This window comes from Lithobates pipiens, unplaced genomic scaffold (genome assembly GCF_037356315.1).
Source record: "Lithobates pipiens isolate NorthernLeopardFrog02 unplaced genomic scaffold, aLitPip1_a1.2 Scaffold_24, whole genome shotgun sequence".
In the NCBI taxonomy this organism is placed as follows: domain Eukaryota; kingdom Metazoa; phylum Chordata; class Amphibia; order Anura; family Ranidae; genus Lithobates; species Lithobates pipiens.
The window spans coordinates 2,049,489-2,076,882 of record NW_027507786.1 but is presented as its reverse complement, the minus strand read 5'-3'; the positions used below and the strand labels follow the sequence as shown (position 1 = coordinate 2,076,882).

At 47.9% G+C, this 27,394-nt stretch overlaps 1 protein-coding gene across 2 annotated transcripts in view; it reads right to left on the bottom strand.

Annotated features, from left to right (window-relative positions):
- Window positions 1-27,394, bottom strand: part of CARS1 (cysteinyl-tRNA synthetase 1) — a gene marked incomplete at its 5' end in the record, with an annotated part of 73,867 nt that overhangs the window by 32,797 nt on the left and 13,676 nt on the right. For both annotated transcript variants that reach the window (XM_077453501.1, XM_077453502.1), the window contains 11 exon segments: window positions 73-141; window positions 1,228-1,417; window positions 3,568-3,665; window positions 4,684-4,787; window positions 6,747-6,876; window positions 6,963-7,091; window positions 14,895-15,007; window positions 15,104-15,225; window positions 20,572-20,660; window positions 22,559-22,699; window positions 24,850-24,999. In XM_077453501.1, the coding sequence (XP_077309627.1) occupies window positions 73-141; window positions 1,228-1,417; window positions 3,568-3,665; window positions 4,684-4,787; window positions 6,747-6,876; window positions 6,963-7,091; window positions 14,895-15,007; window positions 15,104-15,225; window positions 20,572-20,660; window positions 22,559-22,699; window positions 24,850-24,999 (1,335 nt within the window).

The window sequence follows — 27,394 nt, the reverse complement described above, 5'->3', positions numbered from 1 at the left end:
GGAAGCAAGGAAATTAGATATCCTGCTACAAACTAGAAACCTACAAATAACAAAACAGGATAAGTTACTTACATTAATGTTCTGACCGTTTCCTCCTACAGGGAATCCGATGGGTTCCTCTCCTTCTATTGCTCCAAATATCTAGAAAACAATCGGATATATTCTATAAATAACCAAACACCAGTTATAAAGCAGCGGTATGAGGAGTAGCACTGATAGCGCTGTGCTTAGAGTGGAGTTCAACCCAGAGATGGAACTTCCGCTGATCGTATTCCTCCCCCCCCTCCGGTGCCACATTTGGCACCTTTCAGGGGGGAGCAGATACCTGTCAAATCCAGGTATCTGCTCCCACTTCTGGACATAGATTGCGAACTGCACCATGTCCGCCCAGCGATGTCCATCGGGAGACGCATAGGTCCCAGAAGACAGCAGGGACCATTCAGATCACACAGCGCGACTTGTGCATGTGCAGTAGGAAACAGGCTGTGAAGCTGCAAGGCTTCAATTCCCATTTCCCTTCCCTTAGAAAGGATGCCAGCGTCTCCACCCTGAGCAGATGGACGGGACGGCTTCGGGTGAGGATATCGCGGGCTCCCTGGACAGGCAAGTGTCCTTATATTAAAAGTCAGCAGCTACAGTATTTGTATTAACTCCCAACTTACATCCCAGTGGATATAGATTTTTCTCCAGGAGTCATCTGGAAGCAAGGGTACTATCCCATGGGTACAATCCCAGAGAGTTCCCAGAGAGATCCTTAAAGGGGTTGTAAAGGTAAATTTTTTATTTTCTACATAGGTTCCTTTAAGCTAGGGCATTGTTGGTTCACTTACCTTTTCCTTTGATTTCCCTTCTAAATGTTTTTTTGCTTTGTCTGAATATCTCACTTCCTGTTTCTCCTCAGTAAACTTCTCACCATAATCCGAGCTGGTGGTTAGTCAGCCAGAACAGCTTACTGAACAGCTTACTGGGGTGAAACAGGAAGTGAGAAATTTAGACAAAGAAATAAAACATTTAGAAGGGAAATCGAAGGAAAAGATAAGTGAACCAACAATGCACTAGCTTATAGGAACCTATGTAGAAAATAAAAAAATTACCTTTACAACCCCTTTAAATTATGATTAATTAGTGACTCCTGTCTTTTTTCAATCAGATTAATTCTGAAAAATAATTCTTGTTTATTGAAATGTCTGAAAGAAGAAGTTCAGACATGAAAATGGGATGACTTACCTTGAGCATATTGGTCAGGTAGGTGCTGATGCTCTCCAGTAACATTCTGTTCGGCAGATGTTTAGCGGATTTCTTGGACGCAATGTATGAGTTGCTCTGGCTGACCAGTGATCGCATTTCTTCCATAACTGTTCTTGTGTCGATGTTATCACACAGTGCTGCGTGAATGGACGCCTTCTTGGTGTAGAAGCTGTGAAGGGAGACAATGCGGCACCATAACAGACCATATGGTCTAGGAAAGGCTGACATTAAAGTGGTTCTAAAGGTAAATCGGCATCTTCCCTCAGAAGTTCGCCGCCCCCCCCCCCCCCCCCCATCTCCTTCCACCGCCACCAGGTCAGCTAGAAAGCGCAGCGTTCTTCGCGCATTCGCAGCTGGGAAGCGACAGTGAAGCTGAAAGGCTTCACTGCCGGTTTACCTTATGAAGAATGGTGGCAGCAGCACCCGACAGCCAATCAAAAAATCGGCTGGGGTGCTGTCATTGCGGGATCCCTGGACAGGTAAGTGTCCTAATATTAAAAGTCCGCAGAAACAGTATTTGTAGCTGCTGACTTTTAATTTTCCCCAGGCGGAACACCACTTTAAACATTCTGCAGCCTGTTGCTGTGTGCTAGACTGCGCTCCTTCACACAAGCTTTGCTCTTTAAAGAGTAATCCACTTTCAAAACACTTTTCAGAGAGCACGACAGGTGTTGAGGAGGCGATGTATTGCCTCTTCACCATCTGCTTTAACCCTTTGAGCCCCACATTAACGCACCGCATCCATGCAGTTAAGGAGCACTTGCAGAGTAACCACATTCACTTGAAAAGAGACAAGGGGTACAATAATTCTTCTGCATCGCAGCCGCAGCGCGTGTACACCTCTGGTTGCTGCTTCTGTAGCTTAACCACTTAAGGAACGAGCCTCTTTCTGAGATTTGTTGTTTACAAGTTAAAAACAGTTTTTTTTGCTAGAAAATGATTTATAACCCCTAAACATTATACATTTTTTTTCCTAACACCCTAGAGAATAAAATGGCGGTTGTTGCAATACTTTCTGTCACACCGTATTTGCGCAGCAGTCTTACAAGCACACTTTTTTAAATCAAAAAATAAGGCAACAATAAAGTTAGCCCAATTCACAATTTTTTTTTTTTTTATATTGTGAAAGATAATGTTACGCCGAGTAAATTGATACCAAACATGTCGCGCATCAAAATTGCACCCGCTCGTAGAATGGCGTCACACTTATCCTTAAAAATCTCCATAGCTGACTTTAAAAAAAAATTGTACAGGTTGCACGTTTTAAGTTACAGAGGAGGTCTAGGGCTAGAATTATTGCTCTCGCTCTAACAATCATGGCGATACCTCACATGTGTGGTTTGAACACAGTTTTTATATGTGGGCGCTACTCACGTTTGCGTTTGCTTCTGCACGCGAGCTTGTCAGGACTTCTTTATTTTACATTTTATTATTTTTTTTACATCGTTAAGAAAAATAAATAAAATTGTGTCACTTTTATTCCTATCACAAGGGATGTTTACATTCCTTGTAAAAAAAAAATGCATGACAGGAGCACTTAAATAGGAGACGTGGGGTCAAAAAGACCTCAGATCTCATATTTACACTAAAATGCAATAAAAAAAAAAAAATACAAAAAAAAAAAAAAAAATATATATATATATATATATATATATATATATATATATATATATATATATATATATATATATATATATATATATATTATTATTATTATATATGGCCCTTTAAGAGCTACGTTTTGACGTTGCTTCCGCCCTGCAATGATATGGAGATGGGTGGGCCATCTTCCTCTCACTTGTCTCCATACCTAGCAAAGGTGAAGATCTGATCACCTCCACTGCTGCCCACAGCTACGGTAAGCGGCGGGAGGGGGGCCCTCTCCCACTGCCGATGAAAGTGATTTTGCGGTGAATCCGGACCGCTTACTGAAGAGGATACCGGGGTTATGGCAGCTAGCTGCTGCCATAACAAAAACCTTCTTCTTCAAATAGCCGTCGTATAGCGATGGTGGGCGGTCTGGAAGTGATTAAGGGATTAGTGGTTTGGGGTGGCAAAAGCACAGCTCAACCGCTGGGTTTAACAGCACCACAACCACTAGTGTGAACAATCCCTTAGAACCAGCGGCTGACGCTTTGAATGGATATTGATGCTCAAACCAAACTGTTACCGACAGCGGACATTCAATCTGACAGTTGGGAACAAATTAGAGAGATTCCAGATCATGTGATCACTCAGGAAGCACTGCCACTTGATGGCTGGCAGTGCCTCCAATAAATGGTTTTGCATTTTATATTTTGCTAGATGACAGATACACACCTGTTGTTCAGCTCAATTTCCTGAGACTGCCACCTCACAAACTGGCCTGTAATGTCCGTGGGGGCCCTTAAAATATCCTTCACATTTAAAAAGAATTCCTGGGAAAAAATGAATAACCTGTTTAGTGAAATGATTATACATTATGGAAAGAATTTAAAAAGCTCAACTACAGGCACAAAACCTCTCATATCAAACGAGAAGTATGGGTTTGTTTGTTTTTTTCTCCCTAGATTCATACTTACCTAGGTGGATGCAGCATCTGTCCCCCAGCGCCTCTGCAGTGAGAACCGAGCGATCGAACTTCGCCGATGGCTCACAGTTCTCACAGATCCCCGAGCAGAGAGCTGCTGACTGTCACTCAACAGCTCTCCGCTCTGCCCCCTCCTCGCTCATTGGAGCGCCGAGCTGCGGAGGGGGGTGGGATGCGGCCGTTTTGGGCTCTGAGCGGCTTGCTGAGAGGCTGAGACAGGTGTCAGTCCAGGCAACTGGCGGATCTAAACTTTATTGGCGTGATGACGCGGTACCCTGGACGGATTCCAGCGACATCAGCAGAGAGAGGACTCCAGACTCGCTCTCTGCTGAAACCGGGTCACAGGAGTGCAAAACTAAATTGCATCTGCCAAACGAGCTCAGGCTGGGCGTCTCCTTTAAGCACACTCCTCTATAACCACAAAATATATAAATCTTCAAGTACAGGCAGTCCCTGTGTTACAAACATTTGACTTAAGCACAACTGTAAATGTAATGGAGTAAGAAAATTGTATAATGTATGGCCAGCTTTGCACTAGAACAATGACAGCTTGAATCCGATTAGGGATGAGCTCAGGCGTGTTCGCATGCTCCACATGCAGAGCCGGCCAGGAAGTCGGCACAGCACTGCGCTAATTACCGGTAGTGAGACATTGCCAGATCTCTGCAGCTGCACATGGGGGCAACGTCTCACTGCCTGTGATTAGTGCAGCGCTGCGCCGACTTCCTGGCAGGCTCTGCACGTGGAGCATGCGAACATGCCGGAGCTCATCCTTAAATCTGATATGGAAATAACATCAGTTTTATGCAAAGTACCCACCACCAAGAAAAACCTCTGCACTGACCCCAGTGGGAAATTTCACTTACATTCAAGAATTTTTCATACTGGACGGCAGACTCCATAGTGTTCGGTGAATAATCCAGTGTGTCCTTCCAGGAGTGCATGAGGAACGCCAGACGCAGCTGTCGGGCTGTGGACAGAAATGGTTTGCATCATTATTCTCAGTAGGAATGAGTTGTGTTCTTCACACATATTCCAGTTCCTGTCAGCACGGTTGATATCAGATTTTAGGGGCTTAAATTTCACATAGCCCCCAGGACATCTATAATATTTAAAGTGCAAGTAAACCCTCCTATCGTTTTCAGCCAAGGAAGCTGCCATCTTGGTCTCTGTTTAATCTACAATTGCCATGATGCTGCACGTGTGATCAGTTATGACACCAGCCATTGGATGGTTTGAAAGTTTGGTTGAGAGCACCACCAATGGGAGTGTTATATTTCCGGCACGTGCCGTAATAAACTATTTTATGGATGGGCTTACTTCTGCTTTAAGGCCCAACTCTAGCAAACAAATGCATTCTTCCCTAATATTTGAAATGTAGCATCGTTTAGATTAAGAGTCTGCTTCCTACCACCATATATGGCTGTATGCACATAATAAATGGGTGGTGAGAAATCAATCATACAAAAAAAATTTAAAAACGAATGGAAATGTGAAAAAGTCCAATAAATGTAAAGGTCCTGGAAAGGACCGGTGTAAGTCCACCACCGGCTAGTGGCTAGTCAGGGATGGAGTACACTGGCACTGTCCAGCATGTAGAGCATCAGGGATGGTACATCTTCAACCAAAAGGGGAAGTATATCTACTCTTACTGAAACAGGTGGACTTGAATGTCAGCGACGAGTCAGTAAGGCAAGGGTGCCGATATCGGAAAATTGACATAACTCCAAGGGACCTAGGATCTCCAAACATGACTCCAAGAGGGGTGTGCAGGTAACTGCCAGACCGGAACTCAGATGTGGGGGACACCAAGATGTTGAAGGCCAGACTGGACGGCAAAAGAACTCTCGTCCGGAAGGATATGGAAATAAAAAATGCCCCCATATGGTGTAGGTCAAAAAAGTACCGCATGCCCCAGTTGACGAAACGCATCGGACTTGGCTTTCTGCTTCCCACATTGCCCTTCCTTTTTACTCTGTGATCACAGTTTTTATTTTTACCGATGTATGTTGGTTTTTATAATAAAAACAAAAACAACAAAAAAAAAAAACACTTTTCTGACCTACACCATATGGAGGCATTTTTTCTTTCCATAACCTTCCAGACACAAGTTATTTTTCCATCCAGTCTGGCCGTCAACGCCCAAGTTCCAGCCTTGGTGTCTCCCACATTCGAGTTCCTGTCTGGCGGTTACCTGTACACCCCTTGGAGTCGTGTTTGGGTTGCTGCCTCTACAGTAATACCTTGGATTGCGAGTAACGTGGTTAACAAGCATTTCGCAATACGAGCTATTATTTTAAAATTGTTTGCGAGTGTTGTCTCGCAAAACGAGCAGGATTCAAGCCTCTGCGGTGTGCAGTACCGCATTTGGCCAGAGGTGCGGGGGCGCCGGTGACACTTGGAGCCATTCGGAGCTGCTCGGATGCACTCGGAAATACTCCATTCCCGCGTGTTTCCGAGCCTCTCTGAGGCTTTCCGAGTGCAACCTAGCAGCTCCGAATGGTCTCCGAGCATTTTCGAGTCTCTCCAGCGCGCCCCACTCCCCCTCACCTCTGGCCACATGCGGTACTGCATACAATAGAAGTCAATGTGGAACAAATTATCTAGGTTTCCATTGACTTCTATGGGGAAACTCGCTTTGATATGCGAGTGCTTTGGATTACAAGCATTTTCATGGAACAGATTATGCTCGTAATCCAAGGTTCCACTGTATTGTTATTGGGACATCTTCATATGGCACTTAGAATTTATGGACTTTATAATACAATATATATATACACAATATTTATTAGATATATTACTTAAGAGTCTCTCGCATTTCTCCAGCTCCATTTGCATATACAATTTTTCAAGAATAATGTAGCATTTATAAACGCTGCCCCTCTAACTAAAACTTGGACTACAACTGTCAGAACTGCTGTATCTGTACCTGTATTTTTCTGTAGTGCATCTTTAATAGTGATGAAGTTCTTCAGAGATTTGGACATTTTGCAGCCAGCGATGGTCAGGTGACCCGTATGGAGGAAGTAGCGCACCCAATGGTCATTGTCGAAATACGCCTGTGACACATAAAAGGCAGATTTAGACAAACAGAGAAGGTGTAGAACAATCAAAGCTTGGTAATATTGTCCTGATCTTTCCATACCTCTGACTGAGCCAGCTCATTGTCATGATGGGGGAAGCGTAGATCGAACCCTCCTCCATGAATGTCCATGGACTTTCCCAAGATGGAGCCCGCCATTGCTGAACACTCAATGTGCCACCCGGGGCGACCCTTACCAAACAAGTGGAGAACAGGTGCGGATTTAACTCACAAGACATTCAGAAATTACGTAATGTATACAATTTTTTAAATAAATATGTTAACGGTATTATGTATAGCAGGATATCAGTGTTAAACTCAATAAACAAACAAAACTTTGTATATCCACTTCAGCCCCGGACCATTTTGCTGGTCAAAGGCCAGACCACTTTTTGCGATTCGGCACTGCGTCATTTTAACTGACAATTCTGCGGTCGCGCGACGTGGCTCCCAAACAAAATTGACGTCCTTGTTTTTCCCACAAATAGAGCTTTCTTTTGGTGGTATTTGATCACCCCTGCGGTTTTTATTTTTTGCGATATAAACAAAAATAGAGCGACAATTTTGAAAAAACAAAAACAAACAACCCATTCTTTTTTACTTTTTGTTATAATAAATATCCCCCAAAAATATATATATAAAAAAAATGTTTCCCTCAGTTTAGGCCGATACGTATTCTTCTACATATTTTTGTTAAAAAACAAAACAAAAAAATTGCAATAAGTGATTGATTGGTTTGCGCAAAAGATATAGCGTTTACAAAACAGGGGATAGCTTTATGGCATTTTTACTAGTAATGGCGGTGATCAGCGATCTTTGTGACTGCAACATTGTGGCGGACACATCGGACATTTTTGGGACCATTGTCATTTATACAGCAATCACCGCTATATAAATGCAGGGATTCCTGTGTAAATGACACTGGCAGTGAAGGGGTTAACCAGGGGGTGGCAGTGAAGGGGTTAAGTGTTCCTAGGGGTGTGTTACTAACTGTTGGGGGCTGGGCTTTCATTTAGTGAACACTGATCTCTGCTCCAATCACATGGAGCAGAGATCAGCGTCACCAGTTGCTAGGCAGAACGGGAAGATGCTGTTTACAACGGCATCTCTCCGTTCAGCCGCCCCGTGAGACGCGGGTATGCCCATGGTGATGGAGTCCGCGGGACCCACAACCGGACTCACGGGGGTCCCGACAAGCACGCCGCCGGCTGGCAGGGCAGCATTAGAGATTGGACATACCTGTACGGCAATATGCCTGCCCATGCCATTCTGACGACTTACAACTGCGTGCGCTGGTCGGTAACCGGATATATATATATATATATATATATATATATATATATATATATATATATATATATATATATATATATATATATATATACACATACACACACACACACACACACACACACACACATATATACACACACATTAGATATATATATATATATCTCACTATCTATCTCAAATACATCAAATACAATAAAGAGGCACAATCCAAAACATCAAACAAGGAAGCACATACAAATGTCAGCATGCGCTCCAATAAACCAATGAGCTCAAAGAAGTGCAAATATAAAAAAAATGCAAATAAAAAAAAAAAAAATGCAAATATAAAAAATAAAAAAAACACAAAAATAAAAAAATGATGGTGTAAATGTGTAGTCCAAAAAGTGTTGAACCCATATGGACAATCAGAACAAACTTATCAGAAAGACAACTGATATTTCTGTTCATCAAACAAAGTAAAAACAGCACCGCTTACCAGATGTGGTGGATCTCAAATTATAGAGAACGTTTCCCCATACAAGACTTCAATTGGGAAAGGCGGCAGCCGCCTTTCCCAGTCGAAGCCTTGTATGGGGAAACGCATCGGGCGGAGCTACAGATCTTGACGTCACTGCGCACCAGCTGGCTGGCATGAGCCACGGCTGGTTTTGAATACACTGAATACCGTTTTATTTGGATGTCAGTGCCTACGATTTTTTAAGAATAAATACTTTTAAAATTTGAGCACTGCAACATGAAGCCTCTTTTCATTTTATAAACACATCCCGTGGAGGAATCTATGGTACTAGAAGGCTCTGAGAGGAGTGTTCCAGCAGAGAAAAAGCCGCTACAGGAGGAGGGATCCTGCTATTGGAAAAGTTGGTGGACACAACGCCCTTGGCCAAGTGATCCTTCCCGTGTGTAACTCTCCGATCTCTATCATTTGAGATCTACCACATCTGGTAAGAGGCGCAGTATTTACTTTGTTTGATGAACAGAAAAAAAATAAAAAAATCAGTTGTCTTTCTGAGAAGTTCGTTCTGATTGTCCATACTGGGTTCAACACTTTTAGGACTACACATTTACACCATCATTTTAGTTTTTGTGTTTCTCTATTCGCATTATTTTATATTTGCACCTTTTTGAGCTCATTGGTTTATTGGAGTGCATGCTGGAATTTGTATGTGCTTCCTTGTTTGATGTTTTGGATTGCGCCTCTTTATTGGATACACATGTTAACATTATTACACATATTCAATTTCAAGCAATTTCTATATTAAAGAGGCAGATGAAGAGTAATAAGAGTGGTCTACTTTAAAAATTGAATTTAAAAATGCTAGTCAGAAAAAAAGGAAAAGGCAAAAACACAAACATCCTGACGTCTGGATATGAAAGGGTTACATGTGTTTCATTTTTGAACAAGGTTGCACACAATAGGCACAGGTCTTTTTCAAAGTAATCCGCTATTCAACAATGTTAAAAAAAGAAAACGCTGATGCAAAAATAGGCTGAGGCGGCATTTCGCACACTACAAAGGCTACCCAACATTCACAGGGGAGATGTACAGAGCAGCAATAGTCACCAATAGGCCTCTATAGTTATCTGAACCTCACCTATGTATGGTTAGAAAAGCAATGGGTGATAGAAATGAGACGTTTGCGCTCACTCATATGTAGTGATCGAATAAAAGTAAACCAGCAGCCAGGAAGCAATCAGACATAAAATGATGCATCTAACGACTTACGAGTTGTGCTTTGCTTTCATCATTTTGTTATCAGTGAGCACAGACGTCTCACCTATATTTTTTAATGGAGGGTCTGATCTGGTTTGCCTGAAAAACTGACAGCATAGGCGTGCATATGGGGTGTGTTGGTTTTGCCTGGGCACATTAGCTTTATCACTCTGTCCCGACCCATGTCCCAGGAATGAAGCACTGGGGACAGCTGTAATACTGTATGGTGCCAGACATGCAGAGTGGCAGCAGGGTTCCCGGGCACTGGAACGCTGCTTCGGCACAGAACAGAGTGGTGTAGCGTCCAACATTCAGAGTGGTAGTGGGTGCCTGGCAGCTGGAACCCTTTATGTGTACCAGCACAGAAGGAAGGCTTCATCGTGGGTGGAGTTATCGCCACCCCAGTACAAGCAAAGTCCCGGCCAGGAGAGAGGGGCGTGGCGACCCGTGATTATGTACCGCAAGTGATCACAATGGGGGAGAGGGCTGTGATTGAGGAAAGGGTTAACATTCATTGCTATTTCTACTAATGCAGGAGTGAGGGATGGGGTTAACTTTCACTGCCCCTGACACATCCTCCCCAACCCCCCATTGGAGTTCAGTGGCAGTAAAATTTAACCCCCCTCCCCCACCACTCCCACTTTTTGCTGGGAAGCGCCACAGGTCACCATTGCCTTGGTAGGGGCCCCAGGGCATTACTTTGTCCAGGGGCCCATGATGCTATTAAGACAGCCCTGGCTCTGTTTGCCAGAGGGGAGATGGGAAAGATCTCTCACTGGGTGGTTATGCTTATAAGACAAGTGTGGAAACACGTGTGTATTTATGTACATTTTAATGATATAATATATACACATTATATATATATATATATATATATATATATTTTTTTTTTTTTTTTTTTATGTGGTACTGAGGAACCCCACCAGTGTTTGGACAGAGGATTCTCAACCAGGCAGGTTGAGGAGCTCCAGTTTATTTTCTTCCTTGGGAGGAAACTGGCTTTTCAGTTTCCTCATTGTTTACTAAAATCCATTTTGCGATCTTGGGCCCGGGGATTTCATAGCGATCCGGGTGGGATGAAATCCCCAGTCCTGGGTCCAGGTTTTGAGATCCACCAGCATACTGACTGGTCGGGTGTGTGCTGGGCTATTTGTAGACACCTGACCATGGTTCTGGGCTCCACCCTCCCGAGGAGTCCAGGGAAGCAAGTGAGAAGTGTGCATGTCTGCACAGGTCTGTCTGTCAGAGCAGACAGAGGGTCCAAGCCTGTGGGCTGCAAAAAGGAATCTGGAGAAGAGTGCTGAGGTACTGGGTGTACAGGAACTCTGTTATAGAGCCGAGAGGGCTGAAGCAGAAGTCTGAGCAGCAGTGCTGCTATAAAGAGCCAGGTGGCTTGGTATTTTTCGTTTTACTTACATTGTTGCTGTGGAAAGCTGAAACCCCAGTGTGGGCAACTCTTCTGTTATCGGAAATTTTCTCTCTTTAATAAAAGTGGGCCTACAAGCCCTTAAAAAAAAATATATATATATATCTATCGTCTTTACCGACGTATAAGGTGACCCAGCATATAAGAAAGATGACCCCCTACTTTTCGATTTAAAACTTTGATTTTGTGCTGTACTGACTGTATAAGACGACCCCCTTGTGCGGTAATACCGTATGTTCAGAAACGAAGTTGGTGCCGGGTAACATGCTGTCTCACAGTATACCGCTCTGATACAATTACAGCGAGCTATGCATTCTATTATTGAATACAATGCCCGCTCGGATTGGCAGAGGCTGTTACATCATCAGCCCGCGCCTCTGACTCTCACAGCCAATCAGAGCAGGCTACTGTATGTAGCCTGCTGGGATTGGCAGAGGTTGTTACTCCAATCCGAGCAGGCGCTGTATTCATTAATAGAATACATCGATCGCCAGGATTGGCTCAGTGGTGTATACTGTATGTATACAGTATTACCACACACTCCGGAGGGCTTAACATCCAGCGGGCGGCTGGCATGATAACCCCAGCTTTATACCTGGCGTAAAAGACGACCCCCGCTTTTAGCCCATTTTATTTATTTTTTTTTTACTGTAAAAGGTAGTCTTATACGCCGGAAAATACGATATATATGTGTGCGTGTGGTGTGTGTGCTATGGGGTGCATACCCTAATGCAATAGGCTGCCCACATCAATGACTGACAGGCAGACCTGATCGGACCCTCCATTCACCCCTATGAAGTGCGGACTTGTGTCCCTTTACACCCAACTACTTCCAATCCGATCAAAAAAAAAAAAATGGAAGAGGATCCATTCCTCCATCTAGGTAGATCGGATCAGAGGGCAGTCTGGTGTATTCGGACAGCAGAATCCATTTACAGCCACCAGTCCATAGGGCTCAGCCTGTGCCCACTCTGCATTAACTGGACACAAACTGGACATTCGCCCGCTCTCCTCAGATCAGCAGGGTATCAGCGGACAGATCCACTGCCGATATAATCTGAGCCTTCCCCATGTGAAAGGGGCCTAAAGCAGAACTAAACCCATCAATGTAACAGTTTCAAAGAAACAGTTGCATTCATGGCATGCTGGGAATGCTAACTGTCACATTTCCTTGTGCTTGCAACCAAACTGCCAAACCATCAATCGGCTGGAGTCATAACAGTTCACATGTGCAGCACCATGGCAGTTTCAGATCAAACAAAGACTTATGGCAGCCTCCTTGGTAGAAAAGGATAGGCGGGTTTAGTACCACTTTAATGATGGCTCTATGGAGGGTGAATAAAAGGAGTATCCTCTCCAAACCATTACTGCTACTACTGGCCTCTGAGCTCTGCCTCCTATACATATTATTGTAACAGTACTGCCCTATGCCTCACAGATTATTTTAATTTTGATCATTTACTTCTATTCTATTAGACCGGCCTATCTCCTGTCTGATTCCTGTGCTGACAAAAGACAAAAAGATAGCAAAATAACTTTAGTTTTCGTACTTCCATGTAATTCTGGCAGCACCTTTTGCTATAGGACAATTTTGCATCCTTCAAAGCCTAGAAAGGGTATGAGCCCTGAGCTCAGGCAGGAGACAGGTCAGCCTCCATGGGGGCCTTGCAATCTGACATTATTGCTCAAACAAAATGACAATCCAAAAAAAAAAAAAAAAAAGACAGCAATGCTATCTAAACCCAAGAGCAAATGTGTGATATATTGCAGGTTATCAGTCCTTAGAGGTGGCAACCGCATTGGTTTTCTTTTTTCAGGCTGATACAATTTTCAGCAAGTATAGAAACTGCATATTAATCTTGCCAGAAATGCAACTTTCTTGTCACTTTCTGTGAACTGAGTGGAAAGCACAAAGAATGTTATCTTCGTTCCAAGCCATAAGAGCCCTTTCACACTGGGGCGGTAGCGGTAATGCCACGTACACACGATCGGACTTTCCAGCAGACTTGGTCCGGCAGAATCCGTCGGACAATTCGATCGTGTGTGGGCTCCAGCGGACTTTTTTCCCCCAAAAGTCAGACAGACCTAGAAATAAAACATGTTTCAAATCTGTCCGACGGACTAAAAAGCGGGAAAAAAACTGTTAGTCTGTGTGCTAGTCCGACGGACCAAATACGACGCAAGGGCAGCTATTGGTTATTGTTTATTGGACTTACTTGTTTAGTCCCGTTTACATCATCACGTTCAAAACGAACGGACTTTCGAACTGACTTAGTCCGTTTGTGTGTGGCCCAGTCTGTTTGTTCATGAAGTCCGTTGGACCTACGCCAAAAGTCTAATCGGGATGACCGGCGGACCTAGTCCGTCAAAAAGTCTGGTCGTGTGTACGAGGCATAGAGCGCCACTAGTTTTAGCGGCTCTTTACTACTGTTACAGCAGCGCTTTGGCGCCGATAGCGTGGTGCTTTTAACCCCCCAGAAGGGGTTAAAAGCACCCACTTAGCGCTGCTTTCAAATCGCTTTAAAAGCGGCGCCCATTCATTTTTAATGAGCAGGGGCGGTGTATACACCGCTGCCGCACCGCCCCAAAGATGCTACTTGCAGGACTTTTTCTAAATGTCCTGCAAACGCACCACCCCAGTGTGAAAGCTCTAGTGTTTCGCACTGGGGCGTTGCGCTTGCAGGACATTTTTGAGAGGCGCTTTTCAGACACTTGACAGGCGCAATTTTTAGCGCAAAAACGCCTGAAAAGTGCCCCAGTGTGAAAGGGGGTCTAATAGGTAAACTACAAATTTCCCTGCCTGCCGTGTAAGGGAGAGGAAGTCCAAATCATGAGCCGCCTAGCATGACAACCACCACGCTCTTCAGTAAAGTGAATGAGCGCTGTCACGGGACAGGAACTTTATTACTGACAAGCTCACCAGAGGGAGAAAAAAAAAAAAGCCAGAAAAAGGAAACTAACGTAGTCACCAGAAAAAGAAAAAAGTAAGCGACAATATATAAAAAATGTGTTTTTGGGTTTAAAGGATATGTAAACCCAACATTTCATATTCCTGATGTGTGCCTGTTGTACCATGTACTGATGAAAAAGTATCCTGTTCTCTTTGTATTGCTTCCTTTATGTGAACTTCCTGGTGTTCCTGCCAATCCCTCTGCTTTCCCTCTCTTACTCTATGCAGAATGATAAAGAAAATGTTTTTGCCCTCATTTCTACTTTACTTAAAAGAATATGTAAACCCAGCATTTCATATTCCTGATATGTGTCTGCTGTACCATGTATGTATGAGAACGTATCCTGTTCAGTTTGCATTATTTACCTGGTGTTCTTGTCGTTCCTCTGCTTTTCTATTAAAAACTAAGCACACGCAGAAGCAGAAGCAGAACACAGCATGGTCAGTTCTCTAGCTTTGCTGAGAAATTGGCCTGCTCTCCTCCAATGATCAGATTTGTCCTGAAAGGCCCCCCCCCCCCCAACTTTATAAAAATGTGTGCGAGAATGTGTCTCCTGTATTGATACTGCTAATCTTATAGTAGAAGTAAACAGATTTTTTTCTTTAAAATGTTACCTTTCCCCATGGAGAATCCCAGGATGGCTCCCCGGGTTTTGAGGCCTTCCAAAGAGCAAAGTCATTGGGTGACTGCTTCTCACTTAACCGATCAGCGGAAATGCTGAGGTCGCCTTTATATATGAGGAAGAACGCACTTGGTCATTACACCACAGAGATCAGATACAGTCCACAGACTTCATTCATTTGGAGCAAAATAATTCTATTACCTTCTCCCTCCTGAAGAGCTTTTTCATCACCAACGGCCTCCGGCACCAACTTGGCATAGTAATGTTTATCACTGGCATGAAACTTGGCTGTGCTGAAGTAGACAGAGCCATTGGACACGTAGCTGCAAGAGAACAAGGTCTATTAAAACAAGGGAGAAAGAGTGAAAGAGCGAGAGTGAAAGAGCGAGAGTGAAAGAGCGAGAGTGAAAGAGCGAGAGTGAAAGAGCGAGAGTGAAAGAGCGAGAGTGAAAGAGCGAGAGGGCGAGGGGAGCGAGAGTGAAAGAGCGAGAGGGCGAGGGGAGCGAGAGGGCGAGGGAGCGAGAGGGCGAGGGGAGCGAGAGGGCGAGGGAGCGAGAGGGCGAGGGGAGCGAGAGTGAAAGAGCGAGAGGGCGAGGGGAGCGAGAGTGAAAGAGCGAGAGGGCGAGGGGAGCGAGAGTGAAAGAGCGAGAGGGCGAGGGGAGCGAGAGTGAAAGAGCGAGAGGGCGAGGGGAGCGAGAGTGAAAGAGCGAGAGGGCGAGGGGAGCGAGAGGGCGAGGGGAGCGAGAGTGAAAGAGCGAGAGGGCGAGGGGAGCGAGAGAGTGAAAGAGCGAGAGGGCGAGGGGAGCGAGAGTGAAAGAGCGAGAGGGCGAGGGGAGCGAGAGTGAAAGAGCGAGAGGGCGAGGGGAGCGAGAGTGAAAGAGCGAGAGGGCGAGGGGAGCGAGAGTGAAAGAGCGAGAGGGCGAGGGGAGCGAGAGTGAAAGAGCGAGAGGGCGAGGGGAGCGAGAGTGAAAGGGCGAGGGGAGCGAGAGTGAAAGAGCGAGAGGGCGAGGGGGAGCGAGAGTGAAAGAGCGAGAGGGCGAGGGGAGCGAGAGTGAAAGAGCGAGAGGGCGAGGGGAGCGAGAGTGAAAGAGCGAGAGGGCGAGGGGAGCGAGAGTGAAAGAGCGAGAGGGGCGAGGGGAGCGAGAGTGAAAGAGCGAGAGGGCGAGGGGAGCGAGAGTGAAAGAGCGAGAGGGCGAGGGGAGCGAGAGTGAAAGAGCGAGAGGGCGAGGGGAGCGAGAGTGAAAGAGCGAGAGGGCGAGAGGGCGAGGGGAGCGAGAGTGAAAGAGCGAGAGGGCGAGGGGAGCGAGAGTGAAAGAGCGAGAGGGCGAGGGGAGCGAGAGTGAAAGGGCGAGAGGGCGAGGGGAGCGAGAGTGAAAGGGCGAGAGGGCGAGGGGAGGGGAGCGAGGGGAGCGCGAGTGAAAGAGCAAGAGGGCGAGGGGAGGGGAGCGAGGGGAGCGCGAGTGAAAGAGCAAGAGGGCGAGGGGAGGGGAGCGAGAGTGAAAGAGCGAGGGGAGCGAGAGTGAAAGAGCGAGGGGAGCGAGAGTGAAAGAGCGAGGGGAGCGAGAGTGAAAGAGCGAGGGGAGCGAGAGTGAAAGAGCGAGGGGAGCGAGAGTGAAAGAGCGAGGGGAGCGAGAGTGAAAGAGCGAGGGGAGCGAGAGTGAAAGAGCGAGAGGGCGAGGGGAGCGAGAGTGAAAGAGCGAGAGGGCGAGGGGAGAGGGGAGAGGGCGAGGGGAGCGAGAGTGAAAGAGCGAGAGGGCGAGGGGAGAGGGGAGAGGGCGAGGGGAGCGAGAGTGAAAGAGCGAGAGAGCGAGAGGGCGAGGGGAGAGGGCGAGGGGAGAGGGGAGAGGGCGAGGGGAGCGAGAGTGAAAGAGCGAGAGGGCGAGGGGAGAGGGGGAGAGGGCGAGGGGAGCGAGAGTGAAAGAGCGAGAGGGCGAGGGGAGAGGGGAGAGGGCGAGGGGAGCGAGAGTGAAAGAGCGAGAGGGCGAGGGGAGAGGGGAGAGGGCGAGGGGAGCGAGAGTGAAAGAGCGAGAGGGCGAGGGGAGAGGGGAGAGGGCGAGGGAGCGAGAGTGAAAGAGCGAGAGGGCGAGGGGAGAGGGGAGAGGGCGAGGGGAGCGAGAGTGAAAGAGCGAGAGGGCGAGGGGAGCGAGAGTGAAAGAGCGAGAGGGCGAGGGGAGCGAGAGTGAAAGGGCGAGGGGAGCGAGAGTGAAAGGGCGAGAGGGCGAGGGGAGCGAGAGTGAAAGGGCGAGAGGGCGAGGGGAGCGAGAGTGAAAGGGCGAGAGGGGCGAGGGAGGGGAGCGAGGGGAGCGCGAGTGAAAGAGCAAGAGGGCGAGGGGAGGGGAGCGAGGGGAGCGCGAGTGAAAGAGCAAGAGGGCGAGGGGAGGGGAGCGAGGGGAGCGCGAGTGAAAGAGCAAGAGGGCGAGGGGAGGGGAGCGAGGGGAGCGCGAGTGAAAGAGCAAGAGGGCGAGATGAGGGGAGCGAGAGTGAAAGAGCGAGGGGAGCGAGAGTGAAAGAGCGAGGGGAGCGAGAGTGAAAGAGCGAGGGGAGCGAGAGTGAAAGAGCGAGGGGAGCGAGAGTGAAAGAGCGAGGGGAGCGAGAGTGAAAGAGCGAGAGGGCGAGGGGAGCGAGAGTGAAAGAGCGAGAGGGCGAGGGGAGAGGGGAGAGGGCGAGGGGAGCGAGAGTGAAAGAGCGAGAGGGCGAGGGGAGAGGGCGAGGGGAGCGAGAGTGAAAGAGCGAGAGAGCGAGAGGGCGAGGGGAGAGGGCGAGGGGAGCGAGAGTGAAAGAGCGAGAGGGCGAGGGGAGAGGGCGAGGGGAGCGAGAGTGAAAGAGCGAGAGGGCGAGGGGAGAGGGGAGAGGGCGAGGGGAGCGAGAGTGAAAGAGCGAGAGGGCGAGGGGAGAGGGGAGAGGGCGAGGGGAGCGAGAGTGAAAGAGCGAGAGGGCGAGGGGAGAGGGGAGAGGGCGAGGGGAGCGAGAGTGAAAGAGCGAGAGGGCGAGGGGAGAGGGGAGAGGGCGAGGGGAGCGAGAGTGAAAGAGCGAGAGGGCGAGGGGAGAGGGGAGAGGGCGAGGGGAGCGAGAGTGAAAGAGCGAGAGGGCGAGGGGAGAGGGGAGAGGGCGAGGGGAGCGAGAGTGAAAGAGCGAGAGGGCGAGGGGAGAGGGGAGAGGGCGAGGGGAGCGAGAGTGAAAGAGCGAGAGGGCGAGGGGAGAGGGCGAGGGGAGCGAGAGTGAAAGAGCGAGAGGGCGAGGGGAGAGGGCGAGGGGAGCGAGAGTGAAAGAGCGAGAGGGCGAGGGGAGAGGGCGAGGGGAGCGAGAGTGAAAGAGCGAGAGGGCGAGGGGAGAGGGCGAGGGGAGCGAGAGTGAAAGAGCGAGAGGGCGAGGGGAGAGGGCGAGGGGAGCGAGAGTGAAAGAGCGAGAGGGCGAGGGGAGAGGGCGAGGGGAGCGAGAGTGAAAGAGCGAGAGGGCGAGGGGAGCGAGAGTGAAAGAGCGAGAGTGAAAGAGCGAGAGTGAAAGAGCGAGAGGGCGAGGGGAGAGGGCGAGGGGAGCGAGAGGGCGAGGGGAGAGGGCGAGGGGAGCGAGAGGGCGAGGGGAGAGGGCGAGGGGAGCGAGAGTGAAAGAGCGAGAGGGCGAGGGGAGAGGGCGAGGGAGCGAGAGTGAAAGAGCGAGAGGGCGAGGAGAGCGAGAGGGGCGAGGGGAGCGAGGGGGGCGAGAGGGCGAGGGGGGCGAGAGGGCGAGGGGAGCGAGAAGGAAAGAGCGAGGGGGCGAGAGCGAAAGAGCGAGGGGGGCGAGAGCGAAAGAGCGAGGGGGGCGAGAGCGAAAGAGCGAGGGGGGCGAGAGCGAAAGAGCGAGGGGGGCGAGAGCGAAAGAGCGAGGGGGGCGAGAGCGAAAGAGCGAGGGGGGCGAGAGGGCGAGGGGGGCGAGAGGGCAAGGGGAGCGAGGGGAGCGAGGGGAGCGAGGGGGGCGAGGGGAGCGAGGGGGGCGAGAGCGAAAGAGCGAGGGGGGCGAGAGCGAAAGAGCGAGGGGGGCGAGAGCGAAAGAGCGAGGGGGGCGAGAGCGAAAGAGCGAGGGGGGCGAGAGCGAAAGAGCGAGGGGGGCGAGAGCGAAAGAGCGAGGGGGGCGAGAGCGAAAGAGCGAGGGGGGCGAGAGCGAAAGAGCGAGGGGGGCGAGAGCGAAAGAGCGAGGGGGGCGAGCAGGGGGAGCGAGCGAGAGATGAAAAAGGAAGGACAGAAACAGTGAGAGAAAAAATAAATATAGAAAGTCACACTATGGCACGAATAGTAAGCAGACAGAAATAGGGATGGGAGTAGAGGGAAAGCTTACCCATATCGATTCTCCACAATCCTCTGCACAAATTCTACAATTTCTGGCACATATTCACTAACCGAGAGTGAAAGAGCGAGAGGGCGAGGGGAGCGAGAGGGCGAGGGGAGCGAGAGGGCGAGGGGAGAGGGGAGAGGGCGAGGGGAGCGAGAGTGAAAGAGCGAGAGGGCGAGGGGAGAGGGCGAGGGGAGCGAGAGTGAAAGAGCGAGAGGGCGAGGGGAGAGGGCGAGGGGAGCGAGAGTGAAAGAGCGAGAGGGCGAGGGGAGAGGGCGAGGGGAGCGAGAGTGAAAGAGCGAGAGGGCGAGGGGAGAGGGCGAGGGGAGAGGGCGAGGGGAGCGAGAGTGAAAGAGCGAGAGGGCGAGGGGAGAGGGCGAGGGGAGAGGGCGAGGGGAGCGAGAGTGAAAGAGCGAGGGGAGAGGGCGAGGGGAGAGGGCGAGGGGAGAGGGCGAGGGGAGAGGGCGAGGGGAGAGGGCGAGGGGAGAGGGCGAGGGGAGAGGGCGAGGGGAGAGGGCGAGGGGAGAGGGCGAGGGGAGAGGGCGAGGGGAGAGGGCGAGGGGAGAGGGGAGCGAGAGTGAAAGAGCGAGAGAGCGAGAGGGCGAGGGGAGAGGGCGAGGGGAGAGGGCGAGGAGAGCGAGAGGGCGAGGGGAGAGGGCGAGGGGAGCGAGAGGGCGAGGGGAGAGGGCGAGGGGAGAGGGCGAGGGGAGCGAGAGGGCGAGGGGAGAGGGCGAGGGGAGCGAGAGGGCGAGGGGAGAGGGCGAGGGGAGCGAGAGTGAAAGAGCGAGAGGGCGAGGAGAGTGAAAGGGCGAGAGGGCGAGGAGAGCGAGAGGGCGAGGGGAGCGAGGGGGGCGAGGGCGAGGGGAGCGAGGGGGGCGAGGGGAGCGAGGGGGGCGAGGGCGAGGGGAGCGAGGGGGGCGAGAGCGAAAGAGCGAGGGGGGCGAGAGCGAAAGAGCGAGGGGGGCGAGAGCGAAAGAGCGAGGGGGGCGAGAGCGAAAGAGCGAGGGGGGCGAGAGCGAAAGAGCGAGGGGGGCGAGAGCGAAAGGGCGAGGGGGGCGAGAGCGAAAGGGCGAGGGGGGCGAGAGCGAAAGGGCGAGGGGGGCGAGAGGGCGAGGGGGGCGAGAGGGCGAGGGGAGCGAGGGGGGCGAGAGCGAAAGAGCGAGGGGGGCGAGAGCGAGGGGGGCGAGAGCGAAAGAGCGAGGGGGGCGAGAGCGAAAGAGCGAGGAGGGCGAGCAGGGGGGAGCGAGCGAGAGATGAAAAAGGAAGGACAGAAACAGTGAGAGAAAAAATAAATATAGAAAGTCACACTATGGCACGAATAGTAAGCAGACAGAAATAGGGATGAGAGTAAAGGGAAAGCTTACCCATATCGATTCTCCACAATCCTCTGCACAAATTCTACAATTTCTGGAACATATTCACTAACCCGTGTGAGAACATCTGCCGGTTGAACCTGACAAAAAAAAAAAAAAAAGGGAAAATCGTATAATATTTTAAATAGCTTTAAAAGCAACAGCTTTATGTTCAGTTTTCACTTGAATGTAAAACCCCCAAATTAGTGAAAAATGCCCCCCCCCTCCAGTGGCAGCTGCAGGGGAGAGGAGGGAGTACTGACTGGGATATGGAAGCCTGTGGCTGATATCATCGCTCCCAGTTTTCCCAGATGGCTGACACAGGGGATTATTTTCCCGGACAGGAGAGGGATGAAAATAGTTAAGTACATCAATCTTTTTGTTTTACACAAGTTAGTGAGCATCATGTCCCTAAAGTGAACCTGTGCATTGGCCATGAAGGGTAAAACAATACGTTTAGAGCATACGTATCTTCCCTCATTCCTTCAAATCAGCCACTGGAAGTAAAAAAGGACAGTCCTGTGTAAGCTACAAATCAGCGAGTGATGTAACAAGGAGGGAGTCCCACGCTCGGCACCCAGAAGAACTGAGAATTTCCTTTAGTTACCGGTGTTGAACAGGGAGCGAAGGAAAGGTACAGACATGCTACTGGGGAGGAGGGATTAAAGCAAACCCACTGCTTTGCCCGGTACAGTTAAAGCCCAGATTTGCTTGAAGCGCTCTGAGTATTCCCAGACATGCAGCCCACCATCCGCCAGAATAATATTTCTCAATAGCCCTTTCCAGAGAAGTAGTGAAAGACATTGACCAGGCTGCGTTTGAATATCAATGGTAACCCAATGGTCCTTTTGACCAGTTATAGATCTGCAATTCCCATACATTATAATGAATTGACCTCTGAGCCTCACATTCTCACACACGTCTGGTGTAGAGTTGCCATCTCATCCCTTTAAAACCGAACACATATTAATTACACAGACCCTGTGGCTGATTAAGGTGGTAATTAAACTCACTTGGTGCTTTATGTGTATGAAATTAGCCCCAGAACCTGTATAATTAATGTGTTGGGGTTTAAAGGGATGAAGTGGCAACTCTAGTCTGGCTGCGGTTTTGTTAACCGGTTCAGGTGCAAATTTTTACTTAAATTCGCACCTAAACCAGACCTGAAATCACGTAGGACCCTTTTTAAAAATGTACCATGGCCACCCCGGACATGTGTGAACTGGCTCTATTGTAAGCCTGTCCGATTTACATGTTATGCAAATTGAATTTGCATTAGATTTGCATAAATGTGAACCAATCCTTAAAAACAAAACAAACAAAAAAAACGAATCTTTAGTGTCACTTTAACAAACATATCATACTGACCTCCACTGTGCAGACCTCCTGACGGCGGCGAAAGCCGGGCTCCTCCGGAGCTGTCTAATAGATTATTTTAAAAACTTGTGTTGTGTTTTTTTTATTTACACTTTTTTCACCAGGTGAATGGTTAGGGGTACATCGTACCCCATACTAATTCACATAGGGTGGGGGGCTGGTATCTGGTGGCCCCCTTATTAAAGGGGGCTCTCAGATTCCCATAAGCCCCCCACCCGCAGACCCCGACAACCAATGGCCAGGGTTGTCGGGAAGAAGCCCTTGTCCTCATCAACATGGGAGCAAGGTGCTTTGGGGTGGGGGGGGGGGCCGCAGGGTCCCCACTTTCCCAAAGCACCCACCCATGCTCATCCCCACCCCCTTTCCTGACCGGCCGGGCTGCGTGCTCGGATAAAAGGGTCTGCTATGGACTTTGGGAGGACCCCCCCACGCCGTTTTTTTTTTTGGCGTAGGGGTTCCCCTTTAAATCCATACTAGGTGACGGGGCCACAAAGGTGTCAATCTCACAGATGCATGCTTGTCTTGCAAAACGCTCTTAAACCAAGGTTTTTACTGTACCAGCATTTCCAATATAGCACAGTGATATGTCAGGAAATATCCTGACAAAATGAACTTTACTCACATTCAGCGCCTCCATGTCTTGGTGGTATTCTCCTTCCCAGAATTTGGGCAGCTCAGAGAAAATGGAGTTGTCCGTCACTTCTGCTCCTTTTTGGGCATCCAGCCAATCAGAGAGCAAATCTGCCGATTCCTTCAGTAAAATCTACAATACATAGCAAAGGAAATGGTGCTTATTACAAGAGTCCTACAGGAAACTATATATACACAGATCACTCCTTGGAGACTAATAAGGGTTAATTAATGGACTACCAAAACAGTCAATGTCTATTTTTTTTAACAGGGCACTCCACACCTATCAGTCATCCAGCTCACATCCGGTTATATTTACTACCGACAGCGAGGTTGGGGGGGGGGGGGGGGGGGAGAAGGGGGGCCCCCCCAATTATGAAGCAAATTAGTGGCAATTGTAAGCAAATCTGGTCGCCTTTTATTTAGCACAGTCTTTGTATTTGCAACCTCCGTGCCTGCTTTCCTGGGCAAGCAAATAAGATTTGCAAAGTTCTGAAACAGGTTTATCATTGTAGAGGACACAGATTTTCTCTTTCTTTCTAAGCAGACGCACAATAAAGAGATGGTCAGCATCAGGCTCCATTCTGTTCAGGGTGGATACAAATCTGATTTTTTTTGTTTCGTTTTGTTTTTTATTTAAATCTGATTTTCTTGATTTTTATCAAAAGTATTTTAATAAAATGTTTTTGGAGTAAAAAATCTATCTAAAGATAGTTTTCTATTTAATATACATTAATAATTTAACTTATTCAGCATGAAATGGAGCTTACTTATGTAGCATGCAAGCTGAGATAACATGCACTGCATTGATGCATTTAAACAATTTCACAGTAACCATGGGATAAAACAAATATCAGGAATATTCCTGTATCCCATTGTTTTGCAAATCTATGTACACTTCAAACTGTATGACTGAATCCGTTCTGATGTCGCCATTTTACTAACCTGACAGCTTATTATTCTAAATAAGAAATCTTAAATTTGTTTGCAAATATTCTACCAGCAAGAATAAGTCCTTACATTTAAAGAGCACCTGTCATTTCAGATCCATCATGACAGCGCCTGTTAGCGGGCATCCACTCACCCGCTGCCAGGAGCTTTACAGATGCCATTTTTAGCACTAAAACGCCTGGAAAATGCCTCAGTGTGAAAGGGGTCTTAACCCTTTGATCGCCCTAGATGTGTAAACCCTTCCCAGTCAGGGTCATTAATAGAGTGACAGTGCATATTTTTAACACTGTATTAGTGTCACTGGTTCCCACAAAGTGTAAAAAGTAACAGTTAATGTCAGACTGTCCGCCACAAGATCACAGTCCTGCTATAAGTTGCTGAATGCCATCATTACTAGTATTAAAAAAATAAAAAAAAATAAAAAAAAAATGTCAGTATAGTTTGTAGACACTATAACTTTTGTGTAACATTCACGTATTTTTTTTTTTTTTTTTTTTTTTACAAAAAATACGTAGCAGAATACATATTGGCCTAAAATTATGAAGAAATAAAATGTTATTTTTTTTACTTTGGAATTGATTTATAGCAGAAAGTAAAAAACATTGAGTTTTTTTCAAAATTGGTCTCGTGTAGCGTACATCAAGTCACTTTCAGTCACTTGTTTTTTTTTTTGAACATATGATAAAATCATAACTTTAATATTTAACACTAACAGACATTTTTCTGACTGGATGAGGAAGAGAGCATGATGTCACCTCCCCGCCTCATCCAATCAGAGAATGCTTGGCATTTATTGAGATAATGCAAAGCATTCTCCAAATAGTGCCCATCCTGGGTGAACAACCTCCACGTTCACAATGAAGCCAGGCAGGCGTTCAGGATGGGAGATCACTGTAATAGCAGTGTCTACTACAATAATTTCCAGCTTCTAGAGGGATCAGTCAGGTATGGATAATGCCTAGTTACATTGGTCCAAGCTGGAGCAATGGAACCACGTAGAAACATGCCATACCTGGAATTCTTCGGATACAATTAGCGCTAAATTCGCAATGCAGCGGCGAGAACTAAGCCTGTAAGTGTTCAAGATAAGTCAGATCCCTGCGTCAGGCTTTTTATATTTCTACGCTAGCAAAAAAAAAAAAAATCACAAGCAGTTTTTTTTTTTTGTCTGTCAGTATTATATACATTTAATTTACATGTAATGTATCTGAAAGCAGAAGATATGGAGATGGAAGTAAGATGACCAGGAAGAAAGTGCAAAATCCTCTGTGCATGGTGAGAGCAGTAACCTGTATGAAGCACTGTGCAGACACGTCATAGGACCAGACTCACCTGTGCAGAACTCTGAATATCCTCAGTACAGGCCGATTTACTGATCGATTCTTCCAGAGGACGGATGGCAGCTGTCACTGCATTGTGGATCTTCTCCAGCATCTGCTTCTTGTCCTGGTCAGTCGTCTCACTCAGCTTTTGCAAAAATGGCTGCGGTGACACAAGGATACAGCAAAGAAACATCATCTCTGTGCCTTCTTTGGTGCTATATGAAAATATGTTTGAAATATAAATCGAGGACTATAAACGAAATCCAAGTAACTAGATTTAGAACTAGTAAATCTTTCTTTAAATTAAATACAAACCAAAAAATGAAAACCTACCAATTAAAAAAACATGCTTCTATAAAATCTGGATATGGCATTGTTAGTCTGTCAAGTGTTTACCAAGACAAAGCTGGTTTAGTTTTGGATAAAAGGGTTAATACCTGCTGGGCTTCTTACTGCTATCCAGAGTTTTTTTTATTTTTATAATTACATTTTTTATTTTATTAGAATTCAGCTTAAGAGTCAACTAAGGACAAAAGACATATGCCCATACCATATATAACATTTACATAATATTCAAAACTCTATATACATATGATCAAAATATTCTATTTAAAAAGTAAAAAAAGAGAAAAAAAAAGGAGAGAAAAAAAAAAAATACCACTTCCCCCTCTTAAAGCGGAGGTCCACCCTAAAATGGACCTCCGCTCATCGGAATCCCCCCCCCCTCCGGCGCCACAATTGGCACCTTTCAGGGGGGAGGGGGGTGCAGTTACCTGGATAATCCAGGTAACTGCACCCACTTCCGGGATAGCTGTCTGCGGAAAGGGGCGTAGATTACGTCCCTTTCCGCAACTGCCCGCCCCTTTGCGCAAGTGCCCCGCTGCCTGCTGGGAAACACACAGTTCCCAGAGGCAGCGGGGACCGTCCGGATTGCGCCGCGCGGCTCGCGCATGCGCAGTAGGGAACCGGGAAATGAAGCCGAAAGGCTCCATTTCCTGATTCCCATACCCAAGATGGCGGCGGCAGGACCCGTCAGATGACCTAGCGATCGGCTTCGGGTGCCGACATCGCGGGCGCGCTGGACAGGTAAGTGTCACTATTTTAAAAGTCAGCAGCTGCAGTATTTGTAGCTGCTGGCTTTTAATAAAAAAAAAATAAAAAAAAACGCGGAGTCCCGGTGGACTCCCGCTTTAACATGCAATATATTATAAAAGTTGAATTTGCTCCGAAAGGGGTCAGCTCAGTCTGTACACTACAATGGACCAGTGCGATAAATAAAAGGTATAGCAATAATAACTGTTGTTGAATGTTTTAGCAGAGAAGTTCACCTTTCCTAAAAAAATAAAACATTTTGCAGAGAAAAAATGTGCACGTTTTAATTTTTCTTCTGCATGAGCCTGGAAGATATTGCATCTGTGATCAGTATATCAGGGGTGCAATACCAGGCTTCAACAGACAGCCCATTTGAAGATATGGGCAGAAAGCTGCAGGGCTTATGAATGAACTACAAGAGCGCTCATTAGCAACTCGCAGTCTATTCAGAACTACAAGCTGTCAGCCACTGTAGCTGAATGAAACCGTGAATGCCTCTGTGTTAGTGGAGCCTCGCATGGCTGCGCTATTTTCCAAAGGTGACAGTGGGTGTGGGGACAAAAATTCCTCGCCCGCTGTTACGCTGAGAGGTGTGAACTTGGCTTTTAAGCAAATTCTCCTTACTGTACGGAGGAAAGTGTTTGCCTAGGAACAATCCTGAGGTCTGACTTCAGCCCTTCTATATTGGAAAGTTTACAGTTCCTATCAACCTTTCTAATGAGGCCCCTTTCTACCCCAGGCCTCACATGAGCCGCGTGGTCTGGCTATTGTTATGCCAATGAATTTGGGCAACTTACCGATATATGGGCATTACTGTTGTTCATGGTTGCATTCATACTTTGAAGACAAGATAAAGCCCATGCTCCTTGACGTGAGGAATTTGCTGCAAGGATATCTGAGACAAGCAGTCTAAGAAAAGGCTGCAATACTGCAGGCAAGAGCAATTTGCGTGTTCCTAACTATCTCCAACAATTTTTGAAGTTTGAGCTGCTACACTGCATCCTATACATTAAAGGTAAAAAAACTTCTGTCAGTCACCGGCCCCCCCAGCCCCCCATTTTACTTACCTGAGCCCTGGAATTTCCAACGGTGAGGACATGCTGTGCATCTCTCCGGGGTTCCTGGAACTTGATTGGATAGACTGATAGCAGTGCAGCCATTGGCTCCCACTGCTGTCAATCAAATCCAATAACGCAGGCACCGGGGGGCAGGGCCGAGTGCGGCATTCGTGTCTTTGAACGCAAATGCTGGGCTCGGGAGCTCGCCCGCAAGGTAACCCCCTCGGAATAGCCCTTCTCCTAGGGCAGTGATGGCGAACTTTGGCACTCCAGATGTTTTGGAACTACATTTCCCATGATGCTCATGCACTCTGCAGTGTAGTTGAGCATCATGGGAAATGTAGTTCCAAAACATCTGGGGTGCCAAGGTTCGCCATCACTGTCCTAGGGGGTTATCTGATGTTG